General features: G+C 43.2%; 1 protein-coding gene across 1 annotated transcript in view; it reads left to right on the top strand.

The window, feature by feature from the left end:
• KDM3B (lysine (K)-specific demethylase 3B) overlaps positions 1–13,149 on the top strand; it is a gene marked incomplete at its 3' end in the record, with an annotated part of 36,959 nt that extends 23,810 nt beyond the window's left edge. Inside the window, 7 exon segments of the mRNA XM_010180457.1 lie at positions 5,908–6,079; positions 9,139–9,229; positions 9,317–9,447; positions 10,910–11,029; positions 11,524–11,663; positions 12,000–12,176; positions 13,015–13,149. Of these exon segments, the coding sequence (XP_010178759.1) occupies positions 5,908–6,079; positions 9,139–9,229; positions 9,317–9,447; positions 10,910–11,029; positions 11,524–11,663; positions 12,000–12,176; positions 13,015–13,149 (966 nt within the window).
• Between the last annotated feature and the right edge of the window lie 1,241 nt (positions 13,150–14,390).

The following is a 14,390-nucleotide window of genomic DNA, read 5'->3' as shown; positions in this document are numbered from 1 at the left end:
TGCTTATAAGTATCCTGAAATTTTAACCTGTACCTTGGTTACTGGCAAATCGATTCAAACTTTGCTCCTGAGTGAATATGATGAAAAGATTTTAACTGTAGTGCTATAAACAGGGGACACAGCGGCCCCATCCGCTCCGTGCTGTACTGACTCAAGCCAGCATGCCCTTGCACATTGAGCTTTTCTCAGCTTACCAATATGAGGTGTTTGCTGAGATAGCCTTTTTGATTGCGGTGTGATTTGTGCTGAACCTGCTCTACTACAGCCCAGTAGTGAATCCACTATGATTTTCTGCATGCATCCTAGCATCTACCTCATACTTGATGCTTTATAGTCTCAGGGAAAGGTCCGTTCCTTCCAGCTGCAGCATCTACAAGGACAGAAGTGCTGCATGCAGTAGTATCTGCTGAAATTTTTGGGTGTACTGGATGCAGTGTCTCACCCTGAGCCTAGAGCCCATGTGGATCCAAGTATTGTTTTGAACTGAGCATCTCACGTATTGAGCATTCTCCTGAATTGTCTGAGGGCTCATCGGCCAGTTAGACCTTCAATCTAGAGACTGGATCTTAGGCCTGCTGCCAGCATAGCCACTTCTTCAGTTCTCAGTCCATAGTGCTACAGCTTAGACTTCTCCAGAGAGTCATAAAGATTGGCCCGGTCAGACAAGCTGCATCTTATAAAATGGGTGAGTAGCTGCTGCTGCAGAGGAAGTGCACCCATGGCTAACAGAATGTGATGTCTGTGAGTGTTCAAACTGTGTTCTTGGCACTTGGTTCTGCAGCCTCCGCTGACACCGTTACCTTCACTGACTACTGGGATCTGAGACCATCGATGCTAAACAGTTATGTCCCTCATCTTTTCTGGAGAAGTCCTTGTTGTTAGCTGTTGTGCTGTGCTAATGCTCTTGGCACTCGCATTCCTGACTGGCTTGTGGTAGCTCACAAAACGTGGACTGCTGAGTTGTGGTGGAGGAACAGGTCAGGCTGCACGTTCCTCTTTTGGCATTCAGGGTCCATCGATTTTGGGCAGTCTGGTCAGGTGGGAGGTGCCCCTGGCCATGGCAGGGGTTGGACTGGATGAGCTTTAAGGTCTCTTCCAACCCGAACCATTCTATGATTCATGCCAGAAATACTTTTCACTGAAGTTTAGTATGTCCCTTGGGACTGTGCAGTCTCTGGGTTCCTTGGGCTCAAGCATAATTAACATGTAGCCATGAGAACTGCAGAGAGGATTGTGGCACTGCCAACCACGGAGTTACCGGTTTCTGACTCCCCCAGCCAGCTCCTAATAGGTGGAAGAGGCTACTGTGCAGCACGGCCTCGCTTGTCTTACTAGAAACTTAGCTCGCTGCTGGTATTGCCAGCATTTGCCCTGATTGCGGTTATCTTCTTGTCCTGATTTTTTTTGGAGTGCACAGGGGGGGTCTCTTTTTTTTAACCTGTTGCATCTCTCTGATTTATGATGGATTTCAGGTCATTCTTTGTTAGTGCTGTGGTGTCAGTCAGTGGCCTGACTTGGCAAAGAGCTCCTTAGTTTCTGGTCATTATACTCTGATAATTCTCTCAACCCTCTCTGCAGATGAGACTGGTTAATCACCAGGTGCAAGATGCTGTGCTTGGCTGTGGGGTTCTCGACTGTTAACGTATCCTGAGATGTGATTACTGCTCTGTCAGACATGTGGCTTGCAGTGTGCATCTTCTTCCAAGTCGGTGCACGCTCTGAGCCTCTGGCCACAACTGTCACGCTCGTGAACTGTTTGTGACCCGACCCTATATTTTAGGCTTTGCACCAAATGTGCTATTTTGGATGACTTTATCATTCAGAAGACTCCTTGCATAGCAACAGAGTAGGCGAGTCCCTTGCTCCTTCAAGGATTCTCCAGTGGTGTTGCACTCACTTGAGTTTCCAGCTGAGATGTGGAAAGCAACCAAGCTGAGCTGTTCCATGTCTGCACAAGAAAGAGAGGCTGACCCAGGCGGGCATCGCTGTTTTGACAAGGCTATTTTAAGCAGAATTTCTACAAGCAGAGATTCTCTCAACAAACTCTGTCACAGCTCTCCCTTGACTGACATCCTCCTGTACACCCCAGTGTCACCTTGAAAAGTGAAGCCAAAGAACCCTAATTCTACCACCATCCCCCAAATAATCTTCCTCTTCCCATTTTGTAGGCTGGGAAAGATTAGTTGGAGAAAACCTCCAATCTACCCTTCCCAGCACAATGAACGCACACCGGACGCTAGATCTGAGCTGTATGAAGATCTTGGCCATGGTAGCATCCCAAATTGTTTAGAGGGACCTTTTTCCCTATAATGAATGGTACTCGTTCAGTGTCACGCAGAAAGAGCAACATTTTTCAACTCCTTTGTCTTAGAAATTGTCAGAAACAAGTTAAACTCTGTCTCATCCTGGAATTCACTGGTACACCACAGGATTGTTTCTTTATGGAGCTGTTATTCGAGGTAATTTTGCTCTCCTGAACATGTTTGTTGCTCATCTGGGGATACTGTCAGGATTCTCATCCTATAGCAACCTGTTCTTTTCCGAGTTTTCATGCTAGGCTTTCTCTTTTTTGAGATACTGAAGATTTGGGGTGGTGTTGGAGATTTTTATTTGTTTTCTCCTTGTAGTCTGAGAGCAAATCTGGCAGGAAATGTCTGCCAACCAAGTCCGCTGTCCTTCTGTCTTGCGACCCAAGCTGTGTTCTTCACTGGAGAGCGCTATTTTTCTTTCCATGAGCAATTCTCTGCTTAAGAGCTGGAAGGGCTCTACTAGGTAGGTTTTGGGGTGGTTTGTTTTTTTTTTAATTATTTTATGTTTTTTTTTTAAATTAGTTATGTTAAAGTGGACAACAGGGATCAAAATTTGTCATTACTTCCCTGGACTGAAGAGGACTAGCTTATCCATCAGCCTAAAGCCTATCTGGCAGCAGTTTCTGCCCAACCTGTGAGAAGCACTGTCGTTTTACTCCTCATCCATGATCCCAAGGTTTTCGTAAAATATGATTAAAACCTTTCATTGCCTTAATGTTACAGTTCCTGGTGAGATCAGGGAATATATCTAAACTTGGGATCAGCGTATCTGCCCTGTCATCCTAGGGAGGTGTGCCGCTTGTCAGGGCCTCACATTTGGGACATGGTAGAAAGACTGCCAAAGCATCTGTCCCTCAGATGCTTATCCTCTGCTGCTCTTCCATATTGGCATGAACAGTTCTGCTGGGGAGACCTGGACAGTATAAAGAGTGAATATGTGGCTCTGGGAGTGGTGATCAAGGCCATGGAGCCCAGGTGGTTTTCTTAATCCTTCTGGTGAGGGGTAGAGGAGTGGACCAATTCTGCATGTCAACCACTTTTTGCACAGCTGGTTTCGACAACAGGGTTTGGGGTTTTATGATCATGGGAACCCCTTTGTGGACTGAGGACTGCTTTGGAAGAGACAGGATCCATCTAAGTGTGGCAAAACCATCTTTGCCGACAGGCCGTACAGCCAGGAACAACAAGGGAGGGAGACTGCGACCAGTGATCAAGAAAGGAATTAGTTGATTGGGTTGGCAAGCAAGCAATATGAGGTGATTGTGAACAGGAGAAATCTCATACTCAAGAAAAGAGGGATGAAAGATGTCCACCTCAAGCATATGTGCATAAGTAAGGAACATTTTTTTTTGGTGTTTTTTTTTTCCCCTGAATTTGACAGGAGTAAAGTAACAACCCCTTGTTTTCTTAAACCTCACTTTTCTGGAGTTGAGATTTCATTGCTACCTTCTAGAATTTAAGGGCTGTGATGTGTTACATTTGAATACCAAGGCCATTTCTGTTATCCCCAAGGTTGGTTGTTTTTTCTCCATTCATTTATGAATGATTATTTGCCCACACTTAGGGACTGAAATGGATACTAGTCCCCTTAGAGGCCATCCGGCAAGCCAGGTGAAGCAGTGGTTAGTTACTGGAGTGTTTTTAAGCAACGAAACCTTGGAGTTGCTTGTCTGTAGCTCTGTAATGCTCTGATACTACTAGAGCATCTAGGGGCATTGGTGCTCCTCAGGGTTGTACTGAGCTCTTCATATGAATAAACCCGAGATCCACCTTCGGGTCATTGCTAATGACAGAGCACAGCTTGGAGTGGACTCAGACTTGCAGAGATGAGTGAGCTGTCATTTAAACATAGCCAGCAGCAAAAACCTAGGGGTCTTCTGGTGCCCACATGCAAATTCACCTTGTACCCTCTTTTCTCTCAAGCCTTGTAACTCTCTCTAGAGATTGTAGTGTGAGAGGAACTGACAAGGTCTTGGCCAGTGTTGGGAGGATTGTTGTTCCTTTCCCTAGTATTTGTTAGTTTAGGAAACGCCCTGAGCATTTCTGAGGAGAGGCCACTCAGATCTTGGTGTGGAATGCATACGTGTGGTTAGCCTGAGCATCATAAAGCCCCTTCTGCAAGTGAGCTGACACTTTTCCACTACTTGGTCTGTACTAGGGAATTAATGATGGTCCATGATGATTCATAAATGAGTGAAATAGTTTAAAAGATTGTATCAGAATATGAATGTTTTGTATGAGAAGGCTTTACTACAAATGCTATTTCTAGTGGTACTTCCATTTGTGCTTAAAAAAAGAAGTGCTGCGACTCGACGCCCACTGTATTTCCACAGGTGGACTGACCTTGTCTGGCTGCCAGACACCTCCTCAGCTGCTCTCACACCCCCTTGTCAGCAGGACAGGGGGGAAAATAAGGTGGAAAACTTAGTGAGCCCCTTGGCGATTGCTGTCACGGGCAAAACAGATTCAACTTGTGCAAAAGTAATTTTATTTATTGCCAATTACAAATGGAGTAGAATTGTGGGGAACAAAGCTAAAAACACCTTACCCCCACCTACCCCTCCTTCTTCCTAGAGGCTCAGCTTCACTCATCCTTGACTCTTCTGTTTCTTTCCCCCAGAGTGGCACAGGGAGGATGGAGAATAAAAGGGTTTGCAGTCAGTCCATAATACTTCATCCCTTCTGGTCCTTCCTGCTCCACTGGGGAGTCCCTCTCACAGGTTACCATCCTTCATGAACTGTTCCAGCATGGGTCCTCTCCATGGGCTGCAGTCCTTCAGGAATAGACTGCTCTGCTGGGGGTCCCCAGTGGGCCAATGTTTCTGCCAAAAAACTTGCTCCAGCATGGGCTCTTCTCCGAGGGCCACAGCTCCTGCCAGGAGCTTGCTCCAGTGCAGGCTCTCCATGGGCTGCAGCTTCCTTCAGGGCATCTCCCTCTGCTGCAGTGTGGGCTCCTCCACGGGCTGTGGTGTGGATATCTGCTCCACCCTGGTCCTCCACGGGCTGTGGTGTGGATATCTGCTCTGCTGTGGTCCTCCATGGGCTGCAGTGGAGCAACTAGCTTTCACCATAATCTCTTCCACGGGCTGCAAGGGAATCTCTGGAGCACCTCCTCCCCTCCTTCCTCCTGACTTCGGTGCCTGCAGTGTTTTTCACACTTTCTTCCCCCCTCCCTGCTTCCCCACCCCCAGTAGCTGCAGAGCATTTTTTTGCCCTTCTGCCTTTATTATTATCACAGAGGTGCCACCAGCGTCAATGATGGGCTCAGCTTGGGCCAACGGTGGGGCTGTTGGAGCCAGGTGGGGGCACCCGTGTCCAGCATGGGGTAGCTCCCAGCCCCTGGCCGTGCAGACCCCAGGCGCTGCCTTCCTGAGTCTCCTGCAATGCCACTTCCACGGCAGCTGCACTGGGCCTGGAACTGAAGTTTGCTTTGACTCTGGTTATTTGTTTGATCGCACACAAACCAGACATGGATGAAAACAGATTTGTGGCGTCTCTTGTATGATGGTAGCCAGGGGTCTCAGCTCTTAAGAAAGTTTGGCTGCATGTGTAAGAAATTTGGTTATGGTGGAGTAAGCATTCATCTTTGTATTCTCAGCCCGTGCTGGTATCTGGTGTCCATAAGAAGTTGAAGTCAGAACTTTGGAAACCAGAAGCTTTCAGCCTGGAATTTGGAGATCAAGATGTAGATTTGGTGAACTGCAGAAACTGTGCCATAATTTCAGACGTGAAAGTGCGTGACTTCTGGGATGGCTTTGAGATAATATCTAGTAAGTAATACCTATGGCTGACTAGTTTACCTGAGCAGTCTGTCTTGCTACCTTCTACTCCTCCTTTTCCACCTATTTTCCCAAAATACTCCAACCCAAACAGAAACAAACAAAAAAACCCACCCAAAAAACCACCCCAACCAAATAGCTGTTGATCTCGTCCAAAGAAGCCATTGCTCCTTAGATGTAATGCACCCTAGAAAATACTTTATTGGTGAAGATTAGGGCAGGGCTGCCCAAGAAAACTTCATTTGTACTACAGCGTGGTGATGTGTGTTACTTTCATGTGTCAAAAGATGATCCATGTCATGGGAAACTACTTTTTTTAAGCTTTCCTCGGTGACATTAATCATCGGTTACCGTTATCAAGACATTAAGTGATTTGACTGCCCTTACTCCCCTTCCAACCTCAGTATTGTAAAACTGACGGGAACCTGCAGAGCCAAGACAAACTGAGGCTTTCGATGCTAAAACTCAGATTTTATGGGACACATCTGCTAATCTGACATTGCAAATTATTTTATAGATCTTCTACGAGTACAAATACATGTTTGTATGTATTATGAATAGCAATGCTGTATGTGTACCTCATGTGATAACACGTTACTTACTGCCTGAGTTTTCTTTGAGAAAACCTTCTGTCAAGTGTGGATGTGGAGGAAAGCTAGTTAAAATTCCTGAGGATATAACAGGTCAGATTAAAGAGGTTCTGGAAAGCAGTGTGCTCTATTTTAATTACATACACCTCGATCAGAGAGGTCTTACATTCACAGATATTAGAGTTGCAACAGTTCATTGCAGTGGTGCTGGTCCTTAGTGTTGTGTATAGAACACTTTCTGTATTCATTGCTATGTGCACATAGCAGAAATAGTGAACAATTGGATGAATTAATGGAATGTTTCTTCAACAGCAAACAAAATGATAGATCTGTAGACCAAGAATATTCCCTCCCTTGGTCATTTTCCAAAGAGCTCCCAACTTTTGACTTGTTTTTATATGGTTCCAAATACAGGGTCTTGTTTTTTGTACTGCTAAATTTCGTTCTGTTTCTGTTATTACTCAGAAATTAATGGCCTGGAATGATGTAACAGTGTGGTCTTTCTGTGTATTAACAATGATTAGGAAACTTCATAAACCCTTCACTTTTGTGCTAGGGTTATTCCTGAAAACAGTAAATTTGTATAAGTCAAGTTATCTTTCAGAAATGTTATTTGTAGTTTGTCTGCAGACAGATAACACTTCTTTCAGCAAAATCAGCTGCCACCTTTCTTTTAGACAATGCCTTTGCTCTTTATACAAGAATTATTAGTGATCTAGGGTGGAAAACCTGATCGCTTTTGCTAGTTTCCTTTAAATACATTTTATTCAGTGTTTTTTAGTCATGTGCAATCCCCAATTTAGAAGAGGAGTATTTTGCCACTAGTCCAGAGGTTTCACACGCTAACTCATACAAAAATTGGTTGCAAATTATACAATGACTCTGACTTCTCTGCATCGGGTGGATTTTAGACTTCTCAAATATGTGGCTGGTTCCACCACACACCCCCTTGCACTGAGGTACCAAGAGATGTAGAACAGTCGCTGCATTTGGAGGTGGTATTGAGATAATCCCTTAATTATTCTATATGATCCTTTAGTTAATTTTGATCTTGTGCTCTTTCCTTTTAATATCTTTGAGTTCTAAGTGGACTTTTGGCAGACTTAACTATTTGTTTTGATCCTTCTCAGACCTACCTTTCTTTGCTGATTGGATCTTTGCTGGGTTTTGACCAGTTTTGTGTAATTTGTCATATCCATAGTTTTCCTCCTGTTTGCTCTGTCCTTTCTGAATAGCCTTCCTACAAGTTTCTTCTCCTTGTTTGGAGCAAAGATGCTTGATGACTTGAAAGTCTTGAATACAGGAAGTTCTGAAACATCTTTAAATTCAGATTCCTGAGCTTGTCAGCTCACTTGCCTCTCTAGAATCTGTAGCTCATCAAAATCTGTTTTCTTTAAGTCAGTCACTTTGGTTTACATATCTGCAGCAAACTAAGGCTGTTTTCTGTGGCCTGTTGATAATATAAGACAGATATGATTCACGTGTCTCCAAGTCCTAGTTTCTTAAATATACTTTCTCTTTGGGTGCTGTCAGCAGCTCTGGTCTGGGTAAGACCAGTTGCTCTTAGCTTGCCCGACAGTCCTTGGTAAGGTAGGGCGCGGTGAAGGTTATTGCTTTTCGGGGAAAGGGGGATGTGGAGGTGTCAGCCTGCAGTACATCCTGTTTTCCAGCTGATGGCTGCCCGTAGACTTGCGAAGAACCTGGTGGAAGAGGGAACTTTGTTTCGCTGAGTCTTCCAAGGCACTGCAGGCACCGCTTCGATGGCTCTCAGCCATCGTAACATCCGAGGCAGAGCAGCGGTTGATGTGGTCAGTGCTGTCGTGTCCGTATCCAGTGCTGTCATACACCCACATAACGTCATCTTTCTGTGCTACCGGCTTTCTCTGTTGCCAGTCAGGACTTGTGTACACCTCTGGAAGTGAAGAACAGAGTTTTGATTTTGGCACCCTGCTCATTTGAGTGCCTTCAGCAAAGACGAATTTCAAGAACTAAAGGCTGTCTTCCTCAGTAGCCACTTACCATTTAGCTTTTTGAAGTGTGGTCTGCCATGGTTTCTTGCTTTATACTGAGGTTAGAGTTTATTTCAGAGCATGAACCAATAACTTTAGTTTTATAGAGGCACCACTCCTCTTGAAACGAAAGATAAAACTACTTTAGTCTTTGGTAAAAGGAGTAAGGCAGAAGGCTTTGGAAAGGCTTGCTTTCAATCTTGAATAAAAGCTATTCTAAAACTTAGCAGCTGTGCAAGATCTGTCAAACTTCTGCTGCAGGTAATGATATCTAATTGCTAAACTGTTGTTTGGTCATGCTATGATAGTGCTTGGAAACCCAAAGAAAAATCAGGATGCATTTTGCAGTTCACTGTAAGAGGTCTTGGTACAAAAGACTTGCAGCTTAAACAAGGTAATGGACTGTGGTAAAAAGGTGCTACATGAAAAAAATCTCTATTTGTTCTTGCAGAACGGCTCAGGTCAGATGATGGTCAGCCAATGGTACTAAAATTAAAGGACTGGCCTCCAGGGGAGGACTTTAGAGATATGATGCCTACAAGGTAAGTAAACTGTAGTATCAGTGCCTACGGGACCGCTGTAGGCACGACAGGAGGGAAATGTGCCTTTGCTCTCTCTTTGCTCTCTAGGTTTGAGGACTTAATGGAAAATCTTCCTCTTCCTGAATATACCAAGAGGGATGGCAGACTGAATTTGGCTTCTCGGCTGCCAAGCTACTTTGTCCGTCCCGACTTGGGTCCCAAAATGTACAATGCCTATGGTACGTGAGAACAGTTCTGCTGATGGTGACTTCTGTGGCTCTTTTATTGTTCTCTTCATTACACTTAGGGCACGTGCAAGGCTGTGGCATTAATCAAAACTTGGTGGTTACCCTAGAGCACCAGTACTGACATTTTTTTCAGTTGGTCCTGCAGTCTGTTCCTATGCTAGTCCTCTCTGTCAGATGTGCCTTTTTTGCCCTGTGGTTTCCAAGAGGTGTATATATGATAAGTTCAGTTTGCAAACAATTGTTATTTAATACATATAATAAGCATAGTACCAATACAGGGTTCAAGGAGGAATTAATATCTCCTTGAGACCAGTTGATGCATTTGAGAGGAAAATCGGCCAGCTCCTGCACACTTGATCTGTGTGTTCATGTTTCTGACCAGGGCTGTGATTTTCTTCATCCATGTCTAACAACATGGACAGCAGGCAAGACAAAACTGTCACCGTGTTCAGCTACCTGAATTGGATAGTTTTGTCCTCCTCAGACTGTACTTATACAGTAGGTAAATGGCATACAAATGGAGTAAGCATTTGTCTGAACACACACCCTCCGTGGGGCTGTGAAGCATTAAACCTTCAAATGATTGTCAGTATAGCAGGGCATTGAGGATGTACGAAAAATTAATGCATGTCCTATCAACTTGAATTATTTCTGTTCCTGAATGTAGTGACTTTGAGGTCACAGACAAAAGCAGGCTTTGGAGACTTTTTTAAATTAAAACAAATTATTGTTTCACTTCCAGGATACTTTTAAATAACAGATTGATTTGGAAGTATGTACTTTTGCAACTTTAGAGTAAGATAAAATAGCATTTAAAGTAGTTGCTCTTTGTATATACTGATAAAGTTGCAGCTATCTTGCATAGCTAGGATGTGGAAGCAAACTTCGCCTAAGGTAACCTCTGTAGCTCTCTCTGAATATTTATGAGACGGGGTGCAGGGTGTTGCGTTCCAGTTATCAATACACCTGCAGTAACAACTCGCCTGAGGACATGAAAGAGTTTTCATTGTTCCGTCTTTTTCTAAAGAATGTTTTAGCTCAGTAACCAAATATGGTTTGGACTTAAGCTGTGAACCATCGTACTGCAGATCCGAGGAAGTGTTTATGGGATCATATGGGGGGTTTTTTGTGGTATGACGTTACAAATAAGACTTAAAAAACCAGAGTGGTTGTTTTTGTTGGGTTTTTTAAAGTTCAGGGTTTGTTTTTAAAATGCTTGTTTTCTGTGACTTGGGTGAACCGCATTTGCTACTTCTGTTTCTTGTAAAATAAAATTACTGTTTATCAGTAAACTTTTTACTTATGCCACACATGATCTGAAAATAACAACTTCAGCTGCCTTTTGGTTTGTGCTCTCATTGCTGTGTGGTTAGCATTCTAGAAAGATCTCTCGGGCAGGTTATTCCTTTAAGAGCTTAAATAGAAATTTATTTTATTTTACACTCTATTACAGGCTTAATTACTGCAGAAGACAGACGAGTTGGTACCACAAACCTACACTTGGATGTGTCTGATGCTGTTAACGTCATGGTGTATGTTGGGATTCCCATTGGGGAAGGGACCCATGATGATGGTAATGTTTGAGGAATGCTGTTTTCTGTCCATTAAAAACAAATTGTGTGTGTGAGGAAGAAGACTACTTTATTGTTTAAGCTTCTCATATCTGTGAGATCTAACCCAAATGTATAAGAGAGTTTGCTGTGTCTGCAGCACATCTTTAAAAGTGCAGTAATGCCTCCTTGGTTCCCAGCTCTGGAAGCTGCAGAGTTTTGCTAGAAATTAGATATGTCCCTGAGGAAAGGAGGAGAAAGGGTGATAAGTTACTCTTTGTTCTCCTTGTATGTGAATAATTGTAGTTAGTTCAGCTTGAATTCATGACTGAGCTTTGTGATTAGCTGTCAATTGTGACATTTCCTGAATTTTGTTAAAGCAGAGCTTGATGTGCTTAGAAAGGGCACTGTGTAATGCAGCAGTTGCAGTAGCAGCTCAAAATGCTCCTTCCTTTTCTCAATGTCAGAAATCAGCAGCTTCGTAACCGTATTGCTTTTATGTGGATTCCCCTTTCAGAGGTTCTGAAAACAATTGATGAGGGAGATGCTGACGACGTAACAAAGCAGCGAATCCATGAAGGAAGAGAGAAACCTGGAGCATTGTGGCACATCTATGCTGCCAAGGACGCTGAGAAGATACGGGAACTTCTGCGGAAGGTTTGTGGGTTACAGAGGGGGGTTGAGCCCGCAGGATCCTGTACCTAGCTTATGTAGAGCAGCTGAGCGGTACCAATTGCGATCAGCATCAAGTGCATAGGTGTTCTAATGCTGTCTTTGAGGACATTTAACAGTTACTTTGTTCCCAGGTTTTCAGCCTGGTCTAGACTCTTCATACTAATGCACATGTAATTATTTAATACCTAAATGAGCTTAATGGAAGTAAAGTACTACCTTGAAATAGTTTGTTGCGTTTTTTGGTACAGAGCTTTTCTGAGCCAGCAGTATCAAGGTGCTGTGTCATGGTTTCCTCCCTACCCCATATCTTGGCCCTAGGTTGGAGAAGAACAAGGCCAAGAAAATCCCCCAGACCATGACCCCATTCACGACCAAAGTTGGTACTTGGACCAGACCTTACGCAAGCGGCTCTATGATGAGTATGGAGTACAAGGCTGGGCAATAGTGCAGTTCCTTGGAGATGCTGTGTTCATTCCTGCAGGTGCTCCCCATCAGGTAAGGATGCCAACTCTAGGCCATACTGACAAATAGAATTGAATCTGAGGCATGACAGAACTCCAGCTTCAAATTAACTGTTGGTTAGTATGGGTGCCTTCGATTCCTTTTTTTACGTATGCAGATCTTATGGGTACTGTTTGAATCGGATCTTAGTGTAGTAGTAAAAACTATATACACACCCAAATGATGAATACAGTACTGTGATGGAATTAAGAAAAAAACATTAGGGATGGTGGGGAAACACTTGTGTGTAGTGAAACTTCACCCAGAGGAACAGAATTCCAAGTTTTAATCCAGTGACCTGGACAACATTGAAATCCACATATTTTTGTCACTGTAAACATGTTTCAATTCTAGAATTGAAAGATGCCAGGCTTTATGGTTCTCACTGTAAAATACCACAGGAGAATGCACTGTGGTATTGGATGGGAGCATCACCGGTATTCTGTGCTAACAGTGACTACAATTTTGCTCTTCTTTCTGTGACTTTACCAAGAATCACAGAACTTTACCGTTTTGAATTTATGCCTCAGCACATAAGTAACTGGATATTTATAAGCACATTCATGTTTTATAAGTGTGGAGAACAGTAGAGAACTGGCATTAGGGAACACTGGTGTATGTGGGAGAGCGGGGAACATGTGAGATTCCACGTGTCTTGTGCTGGTTTTACCACTGGGCACCATTCTGTGTGAGGTGAAGTAGGCTTCAGTTCCTGTTCCCGCTGAGTGAATGTGGAAGAACCTGACGTGAGGGGGGATGGGATGGGCTTCTTAGAGTTTTGTATGGTTTGCTTAATCTTGATGTTTTCTGTCATTTGACATGGTTGGTTTAGGTCCATAATTTGTACAGCTGCATTAAAGTGGCAGAAGACTTTGTATCTCCAGAACACGTGAAGCACTGCTTCCGTCTGACGCAGGAGTTCAGGCACTTGTCTAATACTCACACAAACCACGAGGATAAACTGCAGGTAACTGCGCCACGGCAGCAGTCACTAAATACATCCTGTGTCTTTCCGGCTTTGCTCAGTACTAGAAAGGGGTGGCTAATGATTTAAGAAAAAACTAACAACTTTCCACAGCTGTGGAGGTTCTCATTAGATAAGTATTTAAAAAATAATTAATGCATCTTTGTCTACAGTGTCATGTAAACAAAAATTAGTAATGAAGTTTTGGCTTTCCAGAGAACTTCCGCACTGTGGGACTAGTGCATGTGTCGGTATTAATAAGTTTTTAAATGGCTGAATCCTGAATGACAGCAAAGCATAGCAGGAAAAAAAGCTCTATGAAAAAGAAAAAAGCAGTGCTTTGTTTTGAGGGATGTCTTTATTTGACCAAGGACACTTGTATTTGTTTCTTCATTGCTTAAAGGAAAATTACTCTGAAGTGAAGGCTTGCTTATTTAAGTTAGGGATATGGTTTAGTGGTGGACTTGTCAGTGTTAGGGTCTTTTCCAGCCTACATGATTCTATGACTCTAAATTGGTCTCAAACAGGAAAACTAAGTGTGTTTTGGTTTGAAGAAATATGACTGCTTAAACTAATAATTATGCACAGAACACAGTATGCACTGAAGCAGTAGTACATTGCCTATAAGACAGTAAGTTCTACAGAGAGAGGACCACAGGGGACCTTTTTTGATTTCACCTCTGCATGCTTCTGAAGAGTTCATATCTGTTTAGTTTGCGAGTTTTGTTGTCAGCATTTTTTCTGTATTAGCAATCTCATGCATGTAAAATGAAGGAGAGTGGAGATCTGCGGAATGGCTCTTCTTGCAAAAGTGCGCATGCAATAGCAAGCCATTCTCCAGTTTGTCACCCACGAATGTCAGAACGTATCGTGTGAATTATCTCAAAAAAATCAGTGAAAAATTGCTAGAAATGTCTGTATGGATTTGCTTGGGATTTTAAAGGAAAGCAGAAGTAGGATCCACTCTCATTGATCCAGCTTCTAACACTGTACCTCTTCAGCTGCAGTGGCACAGATCTGGAAGTGTTTCTGTAAATGAATAGGTTCCAAATGAATAATGCTTATTATTAAAAGATAAAAAAAAAAGTGCTGGCAAGTGGAACTCAGTGCTCCCGTGAAAAGGAATACTGGCTGTATTTGTGCCTCACAGCCAAACTTTACCATTTTTCTTTGTCATTTTTCATGTGTATTTTTATACATACATCTGTCTCTGCATTTTATTTATATATATATATATATATATA

Source organism: Mesitornis unicolor, unplaced genomic scaffold, assembly GCF_000695765.1.
Source record: "Mesitornis unicolor isolate BGI_N332 unplaced genomic scaffold, ASM69576v1 scaffold12443, whole genome shotgun sequence".
Classification (NCBI taxonomy): Eukaryota; Metazoa; Chordata; class Aves; order Mesitornithiformes; family Mesitornithidae; genus Mesitornis; species Mesitornis unicolor.
Note: the sequence above shows the minus strand (reverse complement) of the source record. Positions and strands in the feature narration are given on the sequence as shown.